We start from the raw sequence: 26219 nt of genomic DNA, 5'->3' as shown, positions 1-26219 counted from the left end.
CCACGAGGCCGATATTAAAAAATACTTCACTCCGTCCCTAGAAACATCTCTCAGGTCGTTAGGATGGAGGGAAGGGAGTGAAAGAGAGGCTGGAAACATTGTATTTCATAGGATTGTGCGCGGCCCGGGGGCCACGTACGGCCCTTTGAGTGCATTTATGTGGCCCTATGGTGTCAAAAAGTCATGTATAAACTAAAAATGTAATTTTTATTATTCATTACTAGTCTATAAATATGAGTAAGGGTTTTTGGTTTTGGAACTTTTATCATTTTTGTGAGTATTTATTGCTCCAAAAAAAGATTTCAGTGAAAAGAAAAAATGATTTAGGGAAAAATATGCTTTTATATCAGATTAAAACATTTAAAAAAAGTTGTCTAAAACACATTAAAATTATAATTTTAGCTTCATTTTATACTTTTCGCTCTTTTGTTTTTGCTTGACGGCCCCTAACAACAGACGCTGTATAAATTGTGGCCCCTGAGGACGTTGAATAAAAGCCTTGTGAGTTGAAAGAAAGTTATAAAAGAGTAAATTAATCAATTAAATTGTATAAAAAATAAACAAATTATTTGTTGAAACAGTAAATAAAAGTTTGCTTTGGCCGTTTTATGGCAAATTTAACAATTCATTATTACATTATAGAAAAGACATGATGTGTTTTTAACAGGTTTAATTTCAAATTATTACATATTCAAGGTGATTAAAAAATTGATACAGTTTTAGTTTTTTTGCAATAATCAAATGTTTTAAACGTCTACAACCTTTTATTCACTGAAGTTTAGATAAAAAATGTAAAAATAAATCATAAAAAGTTTGTGTTTCACTCACTTTTAAAAGTTTACAATTGTGTTTTTTTGCAGTAAAATTGACTAAAAACAAGCGTCAAGAGTCACAGGCTCATGTTACGACGGAGAAAATAGCATATTTTCTTTCAAAATAAAACACCTTAAGACAGTAATAATCAACAGCAGATATGAATCATCGGTACGAGGAGAAAACATCCAGACGTCGTATTTTAATGTGGGAATAAAAGAGTGTAATTTGTGGAGTGAAAAACGTGTCAAACAGTTCAAATGTCACGTAAACATCTTTCGATTTATCGAGCGCTGGAATCTTCGCGCCCGTTTAATGTCGACGCGAATGCTAATAATTTATATGGCTAAATACATAAATACAAAACAGGAAATGAAAGATTATGACTAGTCAGCATATTTTCACCATCCAGTGTAGTCTATGTAGCAAACAATCTTTTTTTTTTTTAAGAAAATAAAAATACTACATTTCATTTGTAAATAGAAAATACATCATTTTATATATAAATATATACACAAATATTCCTTGACAACGATTTCAAAACAATCAACTGGTTAATGATCTGAAAGAACTTTGTGGATCAAACAAAGGAAGGATTACTTTTCTAAAGATAACTTTGTTCGACGCTCGATTTGACGGTGATTATGGATCTAACACGGTTCATAAGTGGGTCGAGGTCGTCGAGGGTCACGGACCGACGAGTCCGATCCGTCTCCTCGCCCCAGGAAGCGGCTCGCGCTGCCGTAAACGGTCCTGGAGTTCTTCATGCCGTGGCCGGGTCGGGTCGGCGTCCGCGGCCACGCTCGCTCCGACCTCCCGCCGCGGTAGTGTGTGTGTGTCGACTGTCCATCAAGGAATCGCTCGGGGGCCCGGCTATACGCCCAGGAGGACGCCCATAAAGTCCGAGCCGTTCTGTATCGTGACGGACGCTCCGGCGGCGTTGTCCACGAATATGGAGGTGTACTGACCCGCCTGGAGGGAGACAAGTACATCTGAGACCTTTAGAAATATCTCTGCTGCATCTTTATACTCTTTAGGGTTCAAAGTTCAAACTCATGTGTTGATGCAAGTGTGTGTTGTTGTGATGTTTGACTCTATTGTATCATCAGTGTCTGTTTGTACATTTTGTTTTTCTGGAGATTAAATCTTGTTGACCATAACCACGCCCACTCTGCTGTGATTGGTCAAGCGTGGAGGTTGGTCACCGCGCTTCGTCAATCCCTGAAGTCTCCATCTCCAAGGGACTTGTTGTATAAACAAAGAAGCGTGTGATCACAGCTGGCTGGAGGAGGAGTGAAGCCATTATTTCGTACATAATGGTCTCTCGTAACCTCTTGTTTGCCCAGATTTCAGGGCAACTTAATAAAGTATTAAGTTGAAAACATGGTCATGATGAGGAACTTACTGCATCTTGGAGAGGAAGACTTCAACTTTTGAAACATGAGTTTTACATAATGTCGAGTATATCAGTGTCATCTCAATATTGCAAGTTAAATTTAACATTTTAAATATTGAAACGTTTGATTTTTTTTAAAAATTCAAATTATGTCGTATTGTTGTAATGTTGACTTTTCTTTGTTGAATAATTAAATTAAATAATTTGTTTATTGAACGGTTTCAATATATTTTACTTATTATATAGAAGAATATTTAATTTTGCAATTTTGTAGTATTTTGAACTAAATATATATAAATGATGGTATAATTGTGCCTCCAGGAAAAACCATGTCATGTGATCACCTTTGTGCAAAAGTTATTTAATTATTACGGAAAAATTATTTAACGCTTAAAAAAAACTATATTTCAGTGAATAAAAGGTTAAAACTCCAATTTTTGAATACTCTGTTCCCACGGAGATCCTTCCACGTATCAACCTCACAATAACACTATAACATATCAAATAATTGAAATAATGGTCTCTCACCTGAAGCTCCAGCAGTCCGTGAACACTGACGGAAAATATCTTGCTGTTACTTTCCAATCCCACGATCATCTCCAGCGACCTGAGCAGGAACAAGACACGGATCAATATCATTGGCTGAAAACAACTGGGATTCCATGCTGCCTAACCCTGGGGGCGTGGCTTAGGGGAGAGTCTGAAAAAAGGGGGTCGGACTTGGTTCCATTTACCATGATTACGGTAAATAAAATAAATATTTCATCGTTTAAAATTGAAATATCAATTACTAGAAGTTTATTAAAGCTTACACGCCTGCACACACACACCTTTACAAGGGTTAGGGTTACCTTGTGTTGATTTAAGTGTGTTTAAATCTTGTTACGTTAGTGTCCAACAACACCATTTGAAACTGAGAGAATCACCGACCGAAACAGGTGATTCTCCGCGAACCATTAGGATAGTATACGTTAACATTATGTGCGTTCATGCTCGTAGAAAAATCAAGTTGTATGTCATTGGTTTTGTTTTATTATATTTATTCTTTGCACATAAAACACCCTGGTAACCCTGGTTCTACTTCATGCATGCTCTGCCCTCTACAGACTGTTGCTATACTCAGGAGTCACAGCGGCAGCCTGTAGAGGGCAGAGCATGCATGAAGTAGAACTGATGTTTAAATGAGGTAATTCATTGTAGTTGAAATTGAAGTATCTTTTAAGATACCAATGATATTAGGAACAGATTACCTACATCAACATTTATAAGACACATTTTACTAATAAAAGGAGTTTGGTGGGTGAAAAAAACATCAGATCAAGATCAAGAAAACAAAATCAAACATCAGATCAAGTTTGACTGATCAGTAATTTTGTCTCTTCGTCTGATTCACGGTGAAGGAAGTTTCTACAGGAATCTTAAAATACACACAAACCAAAGTAAATAAATCATGTTTTGTCTTCATTCAAACCTCAAATCTTGCAAAAACTGATTTCACAATCCCAGGTTGTGCAAGCGTGAGACTCGCACAGACGTCTCTTTGGCTCCCGAAAACCCCCCGAAAGCGGTTTCTGGTGGGATCATAATCGCATTATTTATATTCCCTTGTGTTGGAAGGAAGTCGGGGCTTCTCTGCTCAGGCCAACTTTGGGGGAGACATTTATTTGGACAACTTTCCCGGACTCGTGTAAACAGACTCGTTGAAATATTCGACAGATCCGCGAAAAACACTTTTGGTAAATCTAACCGCGAAAAAGGCCGACACGTCGCGTTATCTCCGACGGATGTGTGGAGAGGTTAACGGGCCCAGAGAAAACGAGGGGGAAATGCCAAAGCGGTTCCAAAGAAAGTGTAACAGATGACGACGTTAACGGCTCGTAAATTCAAAGACAACCGTTGCAAAAAAAGCGTCTGAAGTTAAAAGCTTCTTCGTGATCCTTCACGACTCGGGACGGTTTTTCCCGGACCGTCTTCACCCGCATGTCGTCGTCACGGTTACCTGACGTTGAGTGACGGCCAGAACCGATGGGAACCCGATGAGCGACTCACGTGTATCGGTGGCAGAGAGACTCGATGCAGATCAGGACTCGCACGTTGTCTCTGGCCTTCAGCTGACTCTTGCTCCTCTTCACCTCGCTGTGGTCTGAGGAAAAAACAAAAAACCACGGCGGTAAATATGCGTCCAGACAATTGTGGTCTCGTTTATCGTCAACGGCTCCGAGTTTTCCATCAATAATCCATCATTTTTTTTTACTTCTCATGAGTTCTGGAGCGACCATCTGAACCGGCGGCGGACGATTACATTTCCTCAGGGGCCACGTTTTATACAGCTGCTGCTGTTAGGGGCCGTCAATCAGTAATAAAGATATATATTTATCTTTATAAATTTATATACATGTATTTTTATAAAACTTCATTGTTTTTAAATTAACTTAAATCTTGTTGAGAGTCAATAAATACTCACTAAAACGACAGATGTGGAGAACAAAAGTCCTAAAACAAAACCATATAATCATATTTAGATAGTAGTGGAAGGATGATGTTATTCTATTTTTCTTTTCATTATTGCCTTTGATCTATGTTCCTTATATTTGCACTTTGTCATCACTTGCGCTTTGGTCTTTTATTTGAACTTTGTCATCACTTGCATTGTGTTCTTTTATTTGCACTTTGTCATCACTTGCACTTTGTTCTTTTATTTGCACTTTGTCATTCCTGTTGTGAGCTGGAAAACACAATTTCTTGAAAAACATCTCCAGAGGGATTAACAAAGTCTATCTAATCTAGTAATGAATAACATAAACACGATAATATAAAAACTAAAAATAAAATGGTTAGTTTCTTCATGACCTTTGACCTCACGAGGGCCACACTTTGCCCAGATCTAAACCACACACAATGTTTGTGGAGTGTTCCAACTCTGGGACAGAAAATAAGGGAACAATAAAAATACACTTTCAGAACACAAATCCACATTTAAATATTATATTTTGAAAGGTTTCTCGTTTAAAAACAAACTTTTCCACAGTCGACAACGAAAAATCTCAAAGTAGATAAAACACAACATTTTTATCAAAAACAGTACAGATGTTTTTATTTGCTACATTAGTTGAATTCAATATTAATACAAGTTAAAATCAACACTATTAAAAAGGTTTTCCTAAATACTATTTGAAATAAAAATTGAGACTTAAATTGAACTTAAAAAGAAAGAAAAATATTAAGTTTATTATGTTTAGGGACAATTTTACCAAAATTTTAATCTAAACATAAAATAAATAATAATTTTTAGTCCACTGAAAAACTTTAAATACACTAATTTAATCCTAACGTGATAATTTTGAAAATAATAAATAAATGTAACCAAATGATTTGACAATTTGAACCAATAAAGGAAAACCTATCATGTGTTCACATTTTTAAGACTTTTTAAAATTTGATTTAAGACATTTTTAATGTTTTTAATCGCGTCACAAATCACATTCCAGGACCAAAACCAAAACTGCTCACAGGAACTCCAGGGAGTTTTTAAAAGCCTGTGTTTGAGTCAAACGTATGAATTGTTTGATTTAATTTATATATTCCAGGCACGATGAGGAACCAGTTGGTTTTGTGTGATTCGAACTCTTCAAAGAACATCAACATTCAGAGCGTTTTGTCAAGTTTTCTTTACCGATGTGAACGTTGGCCGAGAACTGGTAGATTCCAGGGACCGGAGCCGTGAACCTCCCTGTCGTCTGGTCCATCCCGGACCCTCGGAGGAAGGCTCCTTTGGCCGGGGGCTGGAGACAACAGAGATTAGCGCTGCCATGATTTAAAAAAAATAGTTTTTCACGCAGTCAAGAAACCTTCTCCGGCCACAGTTTAATTCTACGTTTAGAGGGAAACACTATTTCTGTCCTCTCCAAACTTCAATCCAAGTCCAGACAGAGAGGCTTTTGTGTGCACTTGGGTGATGTGTCGAGCAGAAACAGCAGATTAAGGAAAGAGCAAGTCGTCATGCTGGCGTGGAGAGGCATGTTTCGCTAAAGCCCAATACCTGAAGAGTAAATGGTTCCATGCCAAGAGGGATTAAGTCAAAACGTTCAAAGCTTTTTTTAGACGAAAGGAAAAAACGATGAATCAGTCGACAAACACGCGCCGTCCGCTGAACACACCGTCTGGAAGTTCTGGAGCTCCACCAGAGTCTTCTTGTCCACCACCACCGGGCCCTTCAGCTTGCAGTGGAACGCCTCCTCCAGCCGCCGGTGGGACGTCGCCCCCTGCAGGGCGAGGAGCGTGCTGGGGAGCTGGCTGGGGCTGGTCTGCCGGTCCAGCGCCGCCGCCCTCCTCTCTGTCGCCTCTGAAGAAAAACCACCTCCGGGTCAACCATCATCTCCGGACCGTGGATGAAGAACCGGTTACCTTTGATCATTTCTTTGAACTCCAGCAGGAGAACCTCTTGGGTGACTTCGGCACCAGGGGATCCAGGAGGACCCTGTGGGCCCGGAGGACCCGGTGGACCAGGCGGGCCCGGCTAGTGGAGACACAAAAGAAGGACAAACGTATGATTTGTGAGGAATCTTCAAGATTAAATCAGTGATGAGTTTAGATTATTGATGATACGTCAAAGTAGAAAAGAAGTGGGTTGAAGGTCTACGTCAACGACAGATAAACACAGTATCACGATACGTATCACGATACAGTGATACGATAGTAATTAGGGTTTTCAGGCGATTAAAAAGATTAATCTATTGAATTCCAGGATTTATAATTAATTAATCAAATTAATCGCATTATAATCTCATGTGCTTAAGGCCCCTGGATAATGTATTCTAGGAAATTACACAGTTTCATGAATACACTAAAAAAAGAAGATAGACAGTGAAAAATACATTGTTTAAAGGAGGAAAACAAAAATCTAACAAATCAACTCAAACCCAAAACCCTGCGAGAGGATCTACGGCTACAGTATCGACCCCTGAAATCAAAGACCCGCCGCTAGCTAACGTTACAGGAGCAGCTTTGGCGATAAGAAAATTACTTTTACAAAAGCTACAAATGTTCTTGTTGTCGGTCCTGCTTTGTCGAGTATCTATGGGTCAAGTTTAAAATGCAAGTGTTTGGTATTGCAATTGCAATTGAAACCAAAACATCAGCTTTAAAAGCTCGATTGTATCCTCTTATCCTCAGCCATTGCGCAGCTGAAGGTACAATGAAATTCCGGGAGAGGACGTAATGAATGCTGCCATCTAGCTGCCAGAAGTGTAATTGCGACATACAACACAAAAATTAACAAACGCTGTGAAGATCCGTTTAACAATTTAATTATTTTCTTTCATACACGCTTTTTTAGTAATGTAAACTAAAACGGACTATGATAATCATGATTTTATATATTTATATATATACAGTTTTAAGGTTGAATATTGATTAATTCTCTAAATATATCAATATTGATTCACAAATTAACTTGAAACAAATGATTTCCTTTCTACCATCCAAACCAATTAACTTTAGATTATCTCTCTTTTTGAACCGGATCCCAACAAACCCGCCAAGACTTCAGGGATTTACCAGTGGTCGTTTACGCTTGCGACACTTCCCCGGGAAGTTGCCGACGGGTCTCTTCACAAAATCCATCCACGATCCGAGCGGATCTACTCGCTGGTGTTCAGAAATCTGCGAGAGGAAAGTAAAGAGAATAAGAATAGTTGCTAATCCATACTTCTCTACATCAGATGAAATCAGAAGAAAAGACCACATGGATGGATTGATTGTTGATGAATAGATTGTTAATGAATAGATGGATGGATGGATGGATGGATGGATGGATGGATGGATGGATGATGGATGATGGATAGATAGATAGATAGATAGATAGATAGATAGATAGATAGATAGATAGATAGATAGATAGATAGATAGATAGATAGATAGATAGATAGATAGATAGATAGATAGATAGATAGATAGATAGATAGATAGATAGATAGATAGATAGATAGATAGATAGATAGATAGATAGATAGATAGATAGATAGATAGATAGATAGATAGATAGATAGATAGATAGATAGATAGATAGATAGATAGATAGATAGATAGATAGATGGATAGATAGACGGAGGGATAGATGGATGGATAGATAGACGGAGAGATAGATGGATGGATAGATGAATAGATAGACGGAGAGATAGATGGATGGATAGATGGATAGATGGATGATGGATAGATGGATAGATGGATAGATGGATAGATTGATAGATGGAAAGATGGATGATGGATCGATGGATAGATAGACAGAGGAATAGATGGATGATAGATGATAGATGGATAGATGGATGATGGATTGATGAATAGATGGATAGATGGATAGATGGATAGATGGATGATGGATAGATGGATGGATGGATGGATGGATAGATGGACGGATGGACGGATGGATGGACGGACGGACGGATGGATAGATGGATAGATGGATAGATGGATTAATGGATGGATGGATGGATGGATGGACGGATGGATGGATGGACGGATGGATGGACGGACGGATGGATGGATGGATGGATAGATGATAGATGGATTAATGGATTCATGGATGAATGGATGGATGGATGGATGAATGGATGAATGAATAAATGGATAGATGGATAGATAGATCACAGCAGACGATAGTTTCATAAAAACAGGAACAAAGTGCAAATAAAGAACAAGGTGCAAGGGATGACAAAGTACAAACATAAAGAACATAGATCAGGAAAGAAGAGTCTGAAGCACGAGAAGGTCTGAGAGACAAGAGTTGAAGTTTGTTAATAACAAGTTTATGGATCAAGAAAAAAAAAAAATCTAACTTCATTTCCTGCAAGTGTCAACTCTTCATTTACAGAAGAGGTTTTGTTATGTTTATTTTGTCCGTCAGATCATTTACATTCGGTCTGCACTGGACTAACAGTCTGGGACGAATCCAAACAAACCACCGACAAACTTTCCAGAAACAAAAAAACAGCGAGCGTGACGTCTTCACGGCGGATTCGATATCGACGTGTGTTTAGAGAGTTTCACGGAGTAGATAAACCGTGTAAACACTGAAGAACGACTTCTGTTTGTGCGTCTCGTGTGCGTCTTCATCCTCACACGAGTGTGTGTCGGTGATGGTTCCGCGGCGGCGTGGGACGGAGATAAGGTTCGCTCGGACGTCAACACACTCGTGAGGTTCGCACACTTTATTATAAACACACGTCACACACTCAGCACGTGAAACACGTCACACAACCTCAACTATTTCAAGACGTTTCTTCATTTGATCACATGTGCGCAGGTGTGTTTTCGTTATTAAAAACCTTGACTCACAGTTCATCAGGAAAACTATAAAAGTATTTGAGAGCAGGTCTGTAAGCAAATATCAATATGACGATATATTGCAATTTTCTTTTCCACAATACTTTATCGATATACGTCAGCACTGGATCGAAGAAAACAAAAAACTTTTTTACAATTTTTGGCTTGAAAATCATAAGTGTGTGTGAAAAATATCTATTTTATTTTATTTTTCAAGTAATAAGCAAACGCTGGGTTTATTTTAATGTTGCAATTAAACTTCTGGCCGCTAGATGGCAGCAGTCATTACGTCCTCTGCAGCTAAATAAACAATGAAATTCTGCGAGATCCTGGCGACGACTGAGGACGAGAGGATACAGTGAGTCCAGCAGCTTTTAAAGTTGATGTTTGGACATATTTTGGTTTGAAAACAAATGAAAGCAGTTATGACTTCGTCAAGAGTCATATGGTCTGTAAATACTGCAACACCAGAGTCAAGTACTGGACAATACTACACATATATACTTGTTACTACTGTATCACTATATATTGTATCGTTACCCCTGTATCGCGACACAAATTTTATCTTCTGATTCTTGCCGATAAAAAAACTCCCACAATTACTTACGTTTTTTATTTAAGATCAAAACATTCAAAGCATTTGTTCATTTTTGTGTTGCAATTGAACTTCCATCCACTAGATGGCAGAAGTCATAACGTTAGCTAAAGGAACAATAAATACCCTCAGAGTTTCTCGTAATGACTGAGTATGAGAGGATACAGTGACTCCTTTTAAAGCTGATGTTTGGACATATTTTGGTTTGAAAACCAATTAAATCAGTTACGACAAGTTGTTTCATGGGAGATGGAGAGATAAAAACACTAATTGCAGGACATGGATCACTTATCTTCACATGCTCCTTCACTGTAACACACTAACCCCCTTGTTTGTCTTCTCAATGCTCTGGAGTCAAAGTCTTAAATACTCTGGATTTGCGAGGTCTCCTACTGTCTCGTCCACTCTCCCCGCCGTCTGACAACAGACAAAATAAACTATTTAACAGGCGCTGCATCAGTGTTTTTGTTGTGCTTCGGATTCTTGGAAGGAGATTATAGACAGAAACAAAAACATGTATTTCGTTAACAAGACTTAAAATGTTTCGAAATTCCAAAGGGAGCCCAATTTTCCTGTGAAAGTTTTTCAAGTTTGCTGCTTTTATTTGTCCACCTCAACAGATATAACCTACATAATGACATATCGCGATACAGGGGCAAAGATACGATATGTATCTTGATACTTTAGTAACAAGTATATATGTGTAATATTGTCGAGTACTTGACTTTGGTGTTGCAGAATTTACAGACCACATGACTCTTGACGAAGTCGTAACTGCTTTCATTCGTTTTCAAACCAAAATATGTCCAAACATCAGCTTTAAAAGATGCTGGACTCACTGTATCCTCTCGTCCTCAGTCATCGCCAGGATCCCGTGGGATTGCATTGCTATGTTTGCGGAGTAAATTGAAATGCAGAACAAATAGGAAAAAAACGCAGTGAATATTTCATGGTAATAGCAAATAAAATAAACAAAAATGTATTATTATAATATGCTATATTGAAATATAAAACATTGAGAAACTGATAAAAAATAAATGATAAAAATTAAATCATTGGGGATCTTGAAGAAGTCGTAACATCTTGCATTTGTTTTGAAACCAAATTATGTCCAAACTTCAGATTTAAAATCTTCTCCACTCAACTGTATCCTCTCGTTCTCAGTCATCACTGGGATTTTATTATTCCTTTAGCTCAGTAACTATGAGGAAAATAAAACATATTAAAGGACAAAAAAAACAACAGGTACAGTGCTGTTGAATATCGATACAATAAAATAAAATATCTTGATCTATCGTTGTATCAATACATTCTAACATCTCTAATAAGGAATAATGTGACAGCAACACATCAAAGTTGTGAATCAAGTGAACATCAAACGATGACTGACTAAATCCATCCAAAGCTGCTACAGCACGATAGTTCAACATGTCCACGAACAAAAGGTTACGAAGCTCAAGACGCCGCTCTCGACGATACTTTCACTTCATTCTCGAGCCTCATTAGCACTTTTTTCTTCAGTTTGTTTTTTCACACTTGGCCCACACATGCTACTGGTATTTACCCTTCCATTTCCACATCATAACAATAAAAATAACGGCAGATGATTGCCAGGAAATCAGAGTTACACTGAGCCTCTGATCCTCTTCAACACACATCTCTGTAATTAAACCATTACAACTCGTCTGGAGGGATTTGCTCTTCGAAAAGGAAGAAAGACAAACCGCTGTAATTACTGGTTCTGAGCGGCATCAGTGCAACAGTGTATCGCGGGAACCGAGGGACGCTCAAGAAAGTCGGTTCATCAACCCGGCGAACATGTCGAAGACTCTGAACGATCCCTGTGTTGTCGAGCTGCAAAGTAAACTTCTCCGTGCTTCAGCACGCACCACGAGCCAGGCGGGCTCGGGTCCAGGTACGAGTCTGCGGCGCAGCAGGTCTCCGGCTTTGATCGCCGCTCATGTGTGAACGAGTGGACTCGTCTGTCAGCGAGTCTCAGAGACGCCGCTGAAGCACAGAAAACGTGCGAGAGACGTGGAGGTGAGAATCTGTAGAGCTTCCAGACAGACAGTTCCAGATCAAACACAATTCACAAGGACACAGTATCATTTTAGATAAAACCTTTGACCTCAAACTGTCCTAAAGAACAGTTCAAATCTCAAACTGTCTTAAAGAACAGTTCAAATCTCAAACTTTCTTAAAGAACAGCTCGAATCTCAAACTGTCTTAAAGAACAGCTCGAATCTCAAACTGTCTTAAAGAACAGCTCGAATCTCAAACTTTCTTAAAGAACAGCTTAAATCTCGAACTATCTTAAAGAACAGTTCGAATCTCAAACTGTCTTAAAAAACAGTTCGAATCTCAAACTGTCTTAAAGAACAGCTTAAATCTCGAACTATCTTAAAGAACAGTTCGAATCTCAAACTGTCTTAAAGAACAGTTTGAATCTCAAACTGTCTTAAAGAACAGCTCGAATCTCAAACTGTCTTATAGAACAGTTTGAATCTCAAACTGTCTTAAAGAACAGCTCGAATCTCAAACTGTCTTAAAGAACAGTTTGAATCTCAAACTGTCTTAAAGAACAGTTCGAATCTCAAACTGTCTTAAAGAACAGCTCGAATCTCAAACTGTCTTAAAGAACAGCTCGAATCTCAAACTGTCTTAAAGAACAGCTCGAATCTCAAACTGTCTTAAAGAACAGTTTGAATCTCAAACTGTCTTAAAGAACAGCTCGAATCTCAAACTGTCTTAAAGAACAGTTTGAATCTCAAACTGTCTTAAAGAACAGCTCGAATCTCAAACTGTCTTAAAGAACAGCTCGAATCTCAAACTGTCTTAAAGAACAGTTCGAATCTCAAACTGTCTTAAAGAACAGCTCGAATCTTAAACTGTCTTAAAGAACAGCTCGAATCTCAAACTGTCTTAAAGAACAGCTCGAATCTCAAACTGTCTTAAAGAACAGTTCGAATCTCAAACTGTCTTAAAGAACAGCTCGAATCTTAAACTGTCTTAAAGAACAGCTCGAATCTCAAACTGTCTTAAAGAACAGCTCGAATCTCAAACTGTCTTAAAGAACAGTTAAAATCTCAAACTGTCTTAAAGAACAGCTCGAATCTCAAACTGTCTTAAAGAACAGCTTGAATCTCAAACTGTCTTAAAGAACAGCTCGAATCTTAAACTGTCTTAAAGAACAGCTTGAATCTCAAACTGTCTTAAAGAACAGCTTGAATCTCAAACTGTCTTAAAGAACAGTTTGAATCTCAAACTGTCTTAAAGAACAGCTCGAATCTCAAACTGTCTTAAAGAACAGCTTGAATCTCAAACTGTCTTAAAGAACAGTTTGAATCTCAAACTGTCTTAAAGAACAGCTCGAATCTCAAACTGTCTTAAAGAACAGCTTGAATCTCAAAATGTCTTAAAGAACAGCTCGAATCTCAAACTGTCTTAAAGAACAGCTCGAATCTCAAACTGTCTTAAATAACAGTTAAAATCTCAAACTGTCTTAAAGAACAGCTAGAATCTCAAACTGTCTTAAAGAACAGCTCGAATCTCAAACTGTCTTAAAGAACAGCTCGAATCTCAAACTGTCTTAAAGAACAGTTCGAATCTCAAACTGTCTTAAAGAACAGCTCAGCTAATTTCATATGACACCGACCTCCACCAGACTCATATTTTCCACCCAGATTCTATTTTTTAAGCCAATACTTTTGCCTAATCTTTTGTTTATCCATAATATGTAAACGATTCGCCCCCTGCTAGCTGGGTTCGGTTTCTCTACAACCGATTGTTTCTCCGTTTAGAGTTTAAATTAGTAAGTCGGTCGTAATAAAAACAACTCTTTCACCTGAGGCCTCGTAAAAACAAAATAACGGTCCGGGCTGTGCTTGAACAACTTTTGTTTTTTAAGTACCATGTAGTTTGAGGGGGTAGAATTTATTTGAAGCAATAAAAAGCGAAAATATTTCCCTGAGGGCAGCATGGCACCGACAACATAAACACAACTGTTAAAACATGTCTACGGGGCCGCGACCACTGAGAGACGCCGAGCTTATTTTCTTTGCTGATCCGGGATACTAGACGTGATGATACCACTGCGGCCGCGGCAGGTCTCGGGGTGGATGACGGGGAGCGTTTGGATCCTGTGTTTGTACACGAGATCCTGCAGGAGGGAGGATGTTGGTGCGCAGGAGGCAGGAGGCGTAGAGCCCTGAGTTCCACATGGCTGCGCTTCAGCGAGGAAGGACACCTACGAGATTTATAGCAGAAACTGACTCCTCACACTGTAGTTTTTCTGCCGCTGTAATTACTCTCTTGCGCCAGGAACGTGTTATTTATGCTGCGAGAGAATTTGAGATCGGGTTTGATATGAAAGCTTCAGGGACAGGTTGCATGGTGGGATGATGTTCATAGACAAGTTAATAAGCAGCTTTCTTCACGTCAATCATTTTCATGATGACACTCCATGGCAGAAAACATAAACAACACAATCCTTAATTTTTGCTATTAAATATTTTAGTTTATTTCCTCGCTGTGACATGAGTAGCGATAGGTAGTATCATTATGACAACAATACAATATATAGTGAAACTGTAGTAACAAGGATATATTTGTAGTATTGTCGAGTACTTGACTCTGGTGTTGTGATACTGTAGTAACAAGTATATATGTGTAGTATTGTCCAGTACTTTACTCTGGTGTTGTAGAATTTACAGACCACATGACTCTTGACTGCTTTCATTTCTTTTCAAACCAAAATATGTCCAAACATCAGCTTTAAAAGCTGCTGGAGTCACTGTATCCTCTCGTTCTCAGTTGTAACTGCTTTCATTTCTTTTCAAACCAAAATATGTGCAAACATCAGCTTTAAAAGCTGCTGGAGTCACTGTATCCTCTCGTCCACAGTTGTAATTGCTTTCATTTCTTTTCAAACCAAAATATGTCCAAACATCAGCTTTAAAAGCTGCTGGAGTCGACTGTATCCTCTCGTCCTCAGTAACCGGGATTTCATTGCTCCTTTAGCTATGGAGCTTATAACTGCTGTCATCTAGTGGCTGGAAGTTTAACTGCAACATAAACAAAAGCTGCAGCTGAGAATATTTGCATGTTAATTGTGAACAAAAAGAAAATCTAATTTAATAATCATTTGACACACTCTTTTGCAAAATATAAACCATAAAAGAATATGATACAAATAAAAAATTGAAAGCTGCTGTATAAATGGTTAAATATTAAGCAAGTTAGAATATAACGACATGGTGATATATTGCGATGTTCTTTCACGGAAACTGCCTCAATAGTTGAAAAATATATAATTGCAAATATTATTATTATATAATAATAATATATAATTTTTTTGGGAATAAACATGTATTTATTTATGCCGTGCAATTAAACTTAATAAAACGTTGACTGAGGACGAGAGGATACAGTCGACTCCAGCAGCTTTTAAAGCTGATGTTTGGACATATTTTGGTTTGAAAACAAATGAAAGCAGTTACGACTTCATCAAGAGTCATGTGGTCTGTAAATACTGCAACACCAGAGTCAAGTACTCGACAATACTACACATATATACTTGTTACAGCAGCATCACAATATATCGTATCGGGACAACAGATTCTTGCCAATACACACCCCTAATAAAGTATAGAAATGAGCATGTTTTATGTCGACTATGTCGTTGAGCTCCGAGTGTTCGCGGGAGAAAGTGTTTGCAGTGAAACCAGCTCGACCCTTAAATGACGCGATGATGACAGAAGCTCCACGAGGCTGTGATAACTGCTGTCACATCTGTTCCAGGAACAAATTACAGAGACAAGAGGTGATCATTTTCCCCGTGGGAGGTCAGAGGAGCTGCCGTGTCCTCTCAGGTGCTGGAGTCACTCTCCGCCCCTCCACTCATTCGTTTGTGGTATTTGAACGACGTCATGTTCTCACTTTGGAAAGATAAGAACTAGTTGAGAAGAATTCTTAATCTAAGATGACGCATAGTATCTTGACAATACAAACCTCTACGTAAGAATAGTATATAGAAAGTATAAATTGAAGTCAGAAAAGAGGGTAAAATCCTCACAGGGTTGAGGGAGAGACACTTCCCCAGGTGAGGAGTTTAAGTACCATGTGGTCTTGTTCATGAGTGAGGGAAAGATGGAGTGTGACAGCAGAGCTTTGCAGGTTCCTCAGTCGTGAGGTCTATGTTGCAGTCAAGAAGAAGCTGAATCAAAAGACAAAGCTCCACCTTTACTTTTCATCAGGTTTGTACCTGTGCTTTACATAGAGCTAGAATAGACCAGATCTCAAAGTCTCTTCGAAGAACTGCATTCATCGGACAATAAGACACTGAGTTAAGTGTGTTTAGCACACTGGGGCATCATAGTGAACTCATACACCTCGTCGAGTAATACCACTTAACCTCGTCGAGCAATACCACTTAACGTTTTTGAGTAATACTACTTAACCTTGGCGAGTAATACCACTTAACCTCGTCGAGCAATACCACTTAACGTTGTTGAGTAATACTACTTAACCTTGGCGAGTAATACCACTTAACCTCATCGAGTAATACCACTTAACCTCGTTGAGTAATACCACTTAACCTCGTCGAGTAATACCACTTAACCTCGTCGAGCAATACCACTTAACGTTGTTGAGTAATACCACTTAACGTTGTTGAGTAATACTACTTAACCTTGGCGAGTAATACCACTTAACCTCGTTGAGTAATACCACTTAACCTCGTTGAGTAATACCCCTTAACCTCGTAGAGTAATACCACTTAACCTCATAGAGTAATACCACTTAACCTCGTTGAGTCATACCACATAACCTCATAGAGTAATACCCCTTAACCTCGGAGAGTAATACCACTTAACCTCATAGAGTAATACCACTTAACCTCGTCGAGTAATACCACTTAACCTCATAGAGTAATACCCCTTAACCTCGTAGAGTAATACCACTTAACCTCATAGAGTAATACCACTTAACCTCGTTGAGTCATACCACATAACCTCATAGAGTAATACCCCTTAACCTCGTAGAGTAATACCACTTAACCTCATAGAGTAATACCACTTAACCTCGTCGAGTAATACCACTTAACCTCGTTGAGTAATACCACTTAACCTTGTGGAGTAATACCACTTAACCTCATAGAGTAATACCCCTTAACCTCGTAGAGTAATACCACTTAACCTCATAGAGTAATACCACTTAACCTCGTTGAGTCATACCACTTAACCTCATAGAGTAATACCCCTTAACCTCGTATAGTAATACCACTTAACCTCGTTGAGTCATACCACTTAACCTCATAGAGTAATACCCCTTAACCTCGTAGAGTAATACCACTTAACCTCATAGAGTAATACCACTTAACCTTGTGGAGTAATACCACTTAACCTCATAGAGTAATACCACTTAACCTCGTTGAGTCATACCACTTAACCTCATAGAGTAATACCCCTTAACCTCGTAGAGTAATACCACTTAACCTCATAGAGTAATACCACTTAACCTCGTTGAGTCATACCACTTAACCTCATAGAGTAATACCACTTAACCTCGTCGAGTAATACCACTTAACCTCGTCGAGTAATACCACTTAACCAAGTCGAGTAATACCACTTAACCTCTTCTAGTAATATCACTTAACCTTGTTAAGTAATACCACTTAACTTTGTGGAATAATATCACTTTACCTCGTCGAGTAATACCACTTAACCTCATAGAGTAATACCCCTTAACCTCGTAGAGTAATACCACTTAACCTCATAGAGTAATACCACTTAACCTTGTTGAGTCATACCACTTAACCTCATAGAGTAATACCCCTTAACCTCGTAGAGTAATACCACTTAACCTCGTTGAGTAATACCACTTAACCAAGTCGAGTAATATCACTCAATCACTCAACCTCGTCGAGTAATACCACTTAACCTCTTCTAGTAATATCACTTAACCTTGTTAAGTAATACCACTTAACTTTGTGGAGTAATATCACTTTACCTCGTCGAGTAATACCACTTAACCTTGTTGGGTAATACCACTTAACCTCGTCGAGTAATACCACTTAACCTCGTTGAGTAATACCACTTAACCTTGTGGAGTAATACCACTTAACCTCGTTGAGTAATACCACTTAACCTCATAGAGTAATACCCCTTAACCTCGTAGAGTAATACCACTTAACCTCATAGAGTAATACCACTTAACCTTGTTGGGTAATACCACTTAACCTCGTCGAGTAATACCACTTAACCTCATAGAGTAATACCCCTTAACCTCGTAGAGTAATACCACTTAACCTCATAGAGTAATACCACTTAACCTCGTTGAGTCATACCACATAACCTCATAGAGTAATACCCCTTAACCTCGTAGAGTAATACCACTTAACCTCATAGAGTAATACCACTTAACCTCGTCAAGTAATACCACTTAACCTCGTTGAGTAATACCACTTAACCTTGTGGAGTAATACCACTTAACCTCATAGAGTAATACCCCTTAACCTCGTAGAGTAATACCACTTAACCTCATAGAGTAATACCACTTAACCTCGTTGAGTCATACCACTTAACCTCATAGAGTAATACCCCTTAACCTCGTAGAGTAATACCACTTAACCTCGTTGAGTCATACCACTTAACCTCATAGAGTAATACCCCTTAACCTCGTAGAGTAATACCACTTAACCTCATAGAGTAATACCACTTAACCTTGTGGAGTAATACCACTTAACCTCATAGAGTAATACCACTTAACCTCGTTGAGTCATACCACTTAACCTCATAGAGTAATACCCCTTAACCTCGTAGAGTAATACCACTTAACCTCATAGAGTAATACCACTTAACCTCGTTGAGTCATACCACTTAACCTCATAGAGTAATACCACTTAACCTCGTCGAGTAATACCACTTAACCTCGTCGAGTAATACCACTTAACCAAGTCGAGTAATACCACTTAACCTCTTCTAGTAATATCACTTAACCTTGTTAAGTAATACCACTTAACTTTGTGGAATAATATCACTTTACCTCGTCGAGTAATACCACTTAACCTCATAGAGTAATACCGCTTAACCTCGTAGAGTAATACCACTTAACCTCATAGAGTAATACCACTTAACCTTGTTGAGTCATACCACTTAACCTCATAGAGTAATACCCCTTAACCTCGTAGAGTAATACCACTTAACCTCGTTGAGTAATACCACTTAACCAAGTCGAGTAATATCACTCAATCACTCAACCTCGTCGAGTAATACCACTTAACCTCTTCTAGTAATATCACTTAACCTTGTTAAGTAATACCACTTAACTTTGTGGAGTAATATCACTTTACCTCGTCGAGTAATACCACTTAACCTTGTTGGGTAATACCACTTAACCTCGTCGAGTAATACCACTTAACCTCGTTGAGTAATACCACTTAACCTTGTGGAGTAATACCACTTAACCTCGTTGAGTAATACCACTTAACCTCATAGAGTAATACCCCTTAACCTCGTAGAGTAATACCACTTAACCTCATAGAGTAATACCACTTAACCTTGTTGGGTAATACCACTTAACCTCGTCGAGTAATACCACTTAACCTCGTTGAGTAATACCACTTAACCTTGTGGAGTAATACCACTTAACCTCATAGAGTAATACCACTTAACCTCGTTGAGTCATACCACATAACCTCATAGAGTAATACCCCTTAACCTCGTAGAGTAATACCACTTAACCTCATAGAGTAATACCACTTAACCTTGTGGAGTAATACCACTTAACCTCATAGAGTAATACCACTTAACCTCGTTGAGTCATACCACTTAACCTCATAGAGTAATACCCCTTAACCTCGTAGAGTAATACCACTTAACCTCATAGAGTAATACCACTTAACCTCGTTGAGTCATACCACTTAACCTCATAGAGTAATACCACTTAACCTCGTCGAGTAATACCACTTAACCTCGTCGAGTAATACCACTTAACCAAGTCGAGTAATACCACTTAACCTCTTCTAGTAATATCACTTAACCTTGTTAAGTAATACCACTTAACTTTGTGGAATAATATCACTTTACCTCGTCGAGTAATACCACTTAACCTCATAGAGTAATACCGCTTAACCTCGTAGAGTAATACCACTTAACCTCATAGAGTAATACCACTTAACCTTGTTGAGTCATACCACTTAACCTCATAGAGTAATACCCCTTAACCTCGTAGAGTAATACCACTTAACCTCTTCTAGTAATATCACTTAACCTTGTTAAGTAATACCACTTAACTTTGTGGAGTAATATCACTTTACCTCGTCGAGTAATACCACTTAACCTTGTTGGGTAATACCACTTAACCTCGTCGAGTAATACCACTTAACCTCGTTGAGTAATACCACTTAACCTTGTGGAGTAATACCACTTAACCTCGTTGAGTAATACCACTTAACCTCATAGAGTAATACCCCTTAACCTCGTAGAGTAATACCACTTAACCTCATAGAGTAATACCACTTAACCTTGTTGGGTAATACCACTTAACCTCGTCGAGTAATACCACTTAACCTCGTTGAGTAATACCACTTAACCTTGTGGAGTAATACCACTTTACCTCGTTGAGTAATACCACTTAACCTTGTGGAGTAATACCACTTAACCTCGTTGAGTAATACCACTTAACCTTGTGGAGTAATACCACTTAACCTCGTTGAGTAATACCACTTAACCTTGTGGAGTAATACCACTTAACCTTGTGGAGTAATACCACTTAACCTTGTGGAGTAATACTACTGTGCCTGTGTCAATTTTTGACGAATATTCAGGATTTTAATTTGAGTCCAAAGAATAGGTAAAAGAGCTGCTCCCCTGTATTGAAAAGACAGAAACGTTTTCTGACGCCCCCTGCAGGCCTCCCTGGAGAAGTACACCTTGAGTACACCATCCAAGGCGTCTCTTGCTGCCCCCTCGACCAGAGACTTCAGCGGCGCCGAAAAGGTGGACGAACAAAAGCGAACCGTTCGATATCAAACCATATATTCTTATGGTGACTCGGGAGCATCCGAGTGGTTTCTCCTGACAAAAGTGTCAATGACTGTCAACTTCCTCTGCTCAAGGTTGTCGTTGAGGCGTTTGGCAGAAGAGACACTTCCTGGCACCAGCGAGCGTCTTCAGAGCGATTATGTCATTATACCGTGATGGTCGGAGATGAGATGAAAAAGAATGCGGGGGAGTGAGGGGGTGTGTGGGGTGAGGGGGGGCGTCTAATCCTCACCGAGGTGTTCTCTTTCAGGACCCTTTCTATGAGGCTTTGTGAGGGGCTTACACGGCATGCTGCCCCAGTTTTCCAGGGCCGCACCGCCCCTATCGGATGTCCCAGACACAGCGGAGTCAGAGCCGGTCCTGTGAATGACAGAATCAATGAGCTGGGAAAGACTTCTGGGTCTTTAACCCTCGGCCCGCCTCGCTCGCCCGCTAATGACATCACGGCGGCCCCCCGAGGACGCCGACGACGCAGGGGAGTCTTGTGTAAACATCGGGAGCGTCTTCCCCGGGACCAGACAGAGGAGCGAGACCCCCCCGGCGGGGGTGCATTCCACCGGGAAGGGTCATCCTTCGCAGCTTTTTACACTGGGAAGTCAAATAAACAGTGTTGGGACGCGGCCCCCTGGAGGAGAGAGTCGGCGGGTGCGAGAGGAGCCGTGACTGGCAGCGTTTAATGGGGGTCCAGAGGCGGGCGGTGGAAGTCGGAGCTGGTATATGGGCCAGAGAGGGTTATAGGGGAATGCCAACATAATGGGTGGGCTGGAGGCAAAACAAACAAGGCTGTTGGAAACCCCTCGCAAAATATGCTACGCTTGCAATAAACCAACATTGTGTTGCTGCTCGAGGTGAACCAACCACCATTGTTTCAGTACCAGGGCTGTGTTTTCGCAAGAATTGGGCAACAAGTATCACGACACGATGTACTGCGATATGTTGTGATACTGTCCAGAAACCAGACCTGAAAGCTGCTTGAGTCGAATGTATCCTCTCATCCACAGTCATCACTGGGATCGCGTGATATTTCATTGTTCCTTAAGCTGCGGAGAACGTAATAACTGGAAATAAAATGTAAAACAAAAATGAAAAATAAAACACTGAATATTTTATGGTAATAGTTGAGAAAATTAACCCAATTTTTTTTTTTAATTCAATATACTTTGCTGAAAAAAATAAAATATGATTTGCAAGACCCCCCAAAAAATTGTGGGTCTTAAATGAAGTCGTAACTGCTTTCATTTGTTTTCAAACCAAAACATGTCCAAACATCAGCTTTAAAAGCTGCTTGAGTCACTGTATCCTCTAGTCCTCAGTCATCAAAGGGATTTCACTGTTACTTTAACTGCGGATGACGTAACGACTGCTGCCATCTAGGGGCCGGAAGTTTAATTGCAACACAAAAAGGAACAAACGCAGCAAATATTTGAATGTTATTTGTAAATAAATTAAAAATATATATAGTTTTTTGTGACTCAGACTCAATTTAAATATAAAAGAACTATGAAAAATAAAATATGATTTGAAAGTATCGTGAAAAAAAAGAATGAATCCTACAGACTTTGATGAATCCTAAAACTTTGATGAATCCTACAGACTTAATGAATCCTACAGACTTAATGAATCCTACAGACTTTCATGAATCCTACAGACTTTCATGAATCCTTCAGACTTAATGAATCCTACATACTTAATAATCCTACAGACTTTCATGAATCCTATATACTTTCATGAATCCTACAGACTTAATGAATCCTACAGACTTCATGAATCCTACAGACTTTCATGAATCCTACATACTTAATGAATCCTACAGACTTTCATGAATCCTACAGACTTAATGAATCCTACAGACTTTCATGAATCCTACATACTTAATGAATCCTACAGACTTTCATGAATCCTACAGACTTCATGAATCCTACAGACTTTCATGATTCTTACAGACTTAATGAATCCTACAGACTTAATGAATCCTACAGACTTAATGATTCCTACAGACTTTCATGAGTCCTACAATCTTAATGAATCCTACAGACTTAATGAATCCTACAGACTTTCATGAATCCTACAGACTTCATGAATCCTACAGACTTTCATGATTCTTACAGACTTAATGAATCCTACAGACTTAATGAATCCTACAGACTTAATGATTCCTACAGACTTTCATGAGTCCTACAATCTTAATGAATCCTACAGACTTAATGAATCCTACAGACTTAATGAATCCTACATACTTAATGAATCCTACAGACTTTCATGAATCCTACAGACTTAATGAATCCTACAGACTTAATGATTCCTACAGACTTTCATGACTCCTACAGACTTAATGAATCCTACAGACTTAATGATTCCTACAGACTTAATGAATCCTACATACTTAATGAATCCTACAGTTTTTCATGAATCCTACAGACTTAATGAATCCTACAGACTTTCATGAATCCTACAGACTTAATGATTCCTACAGACTTAATGAATCCTACAGACTTAATGAATCCTACAGTTTTTCATGAATCCTACAGACTTAATGAATCCTACAGAATTCCATGAATCCTACAGAATTCCATGAATCCTACAGACTTAATGAATCCTACAGACGTGTTTTAAAAGTGAGTTGATATGTTCTTACCAACCAGACTGCTGCCATCTACTGGCCATACGTTTAATTGCGACACAAAAATGAACAATAGCGGTGAATATTTTTTAAACGCATATATATTTAAAATAATTTAAAAAAGGATAGAGTGCTTTCAAATATAGATACGAATGTCTGAATATTACCACAGGAGTATCTCCTCAGTGAGTTCTACTACAAACACAGACGTATCACGAGCTGCTTCTGGAAACTGCGGAGACTCTGGACGCTCAGATCAACTTGACGTAATGTGTGCAGTGAAGCCGGACGACGGTGTCAGACGCCTGCGGAGCTTTAATTGATCCATTGATTGTTTCCTTAGATGTTCACATTCCCCACATTCCTCCGGAAGTCATCAATTAAGTTCTTCACACATTTCCACTTGGTCTCACTGTCTGAGGTCTGACCCGGACGGGTCACACACCTGCCCGGGCTTCTGTCCGACAACAACACACACACCTGATCAGAACTACCTTCAAACCCGAGGAACTCAAACTATAGTTTCATGTCTCCAGTCATCGACGTCTGTGTCGACACACAAGTTACACAGGAACCACATGTTATCATGCAATATTTTCTACGACACACAAATACTCTTAAAAACACCCTCAAATACAAACTATTAACTTAACACAGCGACTCCAGACCAAGACTTAAGGTCGTCACGTGTGTAATATTTTCTTATGAGACACAGATTTGTGTTTTTTTTAAACCAAATTTCACATTAAAAAAACACAAATAATAGTTTTTTATATTATTCAACCAAAAAAGTAACTTTATTTAAAAAGAAAAGTGAATAAAATAAAAATAAAAAAAGGAGTTTCAATCCAGAAAATACTTCTATAAAAACATAAATTAAATACACACAAAAAAGTAGACTAAAGAGCTTTTTTGGGAAATAATAATTAAATAATTAACACACACATCATTAACTTAAAACGGCCTGAAATCAAATAAAACCGATTTTTTTTTCATTCACACATTTTCTTTTAAATTACAATCTTGTTTTTGATTAAAGCAAATTTATTTTCACTTAAAATATGTTTTTTGATTGAAGAATTGTTTCTTTTGATTGAGAATATATACTTCTTTTTTTTTCATTTAATCAACATTTTTATTTAAAAAGAAGAAAATTTGATAGAAGTTTTAGTTGAATAAAAAAAAAATGTATTTATTTATTTTAGCAACTTTTATTTTGACTGAAACATTTATTTTAATTATAGAAAATTTTCCATAGATTAAAAACATATATTTTTTTGATTAAAGGAAAAAAAAAACAACCTCCAAACATAATCAGGGAAAATGATATTGTTACGATATGAGGAGAAAAAGTAAAGAACAAGTGAATTAAGGTAATTTAAAAAAAAGTACATTATTATATTTATTATCATTTTAAACTGGAAAATATTTGAACAAAGTCGACTCTGGAGGTAAATATTTAAAATCACGTAAATAAACATTTGACTTGATTACAAAATAGATGAAGTTTAGATCAATAATTATCCGATTTATTCACTGATTTATTACAACAAGTGTAATTAAATGAGTTTTAACTTCCACTGACACTGAACTAACTAACACTAACTAACACTAACTAACTAACTAACCCTAAACTAACATCAGCTCCAGAGAAACCAACGCAGCGACAACAAACTCGAGCGACTGAACCGACGACACGACAGTTAGTTGAGCAGGAGGAGGAAAGTTAAAGGAGCATCTAATCCAGACACTACGGTACCTTGGCGGCGCCGCCGACCTCCTCGCTGTTGGACAGCGTGGCGTTGAACGTCTCCGTGTGCTGCGGGTTCGACTCCCGCAGCCTCTTCCTCTCCTTCTTGGCGTGGACGGCGTCCAGCAGGAAGCACTGAGTCCAGCAGAGAGCGGCGAGCACGGCCAGAGGCCCGGTCCGACACCTCATCTTCAGCGCCTTCACGAGTGCGACTCCGGGGCGGCAGCTCTTGAGCAAGACTCACTCAGGGATGAAAGAGGCGAGCGCTGCAGGGGGACCAGAGATCAGCTCAGATCTGACAGCAAATAAACCCATTAGTGAGATTTTTCACGCTTTCTGCTCTGTCGGGGGGGGAGGGAGGGGGTGAGGAAGGGGTGAGGAAGGGAGACGGTGGGTGGGACGTCCAGGAGGTGCAGGAGGTGCAGGAGGTGCAGTGGGGGGGTGGGGGGGAGAGATGGATGGATCCCTGGACTCTCCCGCTGGTTCTCACACTGGGAAGTGGATCCAGAGCAGCAGGAGCGAGAGTCGAACACAAGAATCCCCGAGAGATGATGAAGTTCTTCTTCTTCTTCTTCTTCTCCTCCCTCCGCTCTGACTCGTCCTCAGGTGTCCCTCAGGTGTCTGTACTCGCTCCTCAAGACGCTCTCTCTGAAGTCAGAGTCGCTCAGAGAGGAGTTTTATCA

At 39.0% G+C, this 26219-nt stretch overlaps 1 protein-coding gene across 2 annotated transcripts; it reads right to left on the bottom strand.

The window, feature by feature from the left end:
• Positions 1-1034: 1034 nt before the first annotated feature.
• On the bottom strand, positions 1035-26142 carry c1qtnf12 (C1q and TNF related 12). 2 transcript variants are annotated; one of them, XM_087781545.1, is made up of 9 exons: positions 26027-26142; positions 25546-25831; positions 7766-7870; positions 6614-6725; positions 6367-6551; positions 5883-5991; positions 4259-4352; positions 2738-2816; positions 1035-1785 (listed from the first exon to the last, which is right to left on the bottom strand). In XM_087781545.1, exons 2-9 carry the CDS (start codon positions 25723-25725, stop codon positions 1687-1689), a joined length of 963 nt encoding a protein of 320 aa, XP_087637671.1. In that variant the 5' UTR covers positions 25726-25831; positions 26027-26142; the 3' UTR covers positions 1035-1686. The 2 variants fall into 2 exon arrangements, with proteins under 2 accessions (XP_087637671.1, XP_087637672.1); XM_087781546.1 differs by lacking the exon at positions 7766-7870 and having other exon boundaries at positions 25546-26126.
• Positions 26143-26219: the final 77 nt, after the last annotated feature.

This window comes from Callionymus lyra, chromosome 19 (assembly GCF_982586985.1).
Source record: "Callionymus lyra chromosome 19, fCalLyr1.hap1.1, whole genome shotgun sequence".
Taxonomy (NCBI): Eukaryota; Metazoa; Chordata; class Actinopteri; order Syngnathiformes; family Callionymidae; genus Callionymus; species Callionymus lyra.
Note: the sequence above shows the minus strand (reverse complement) of the source record. Positions and strands in the feature narration are given on the sequence as shown.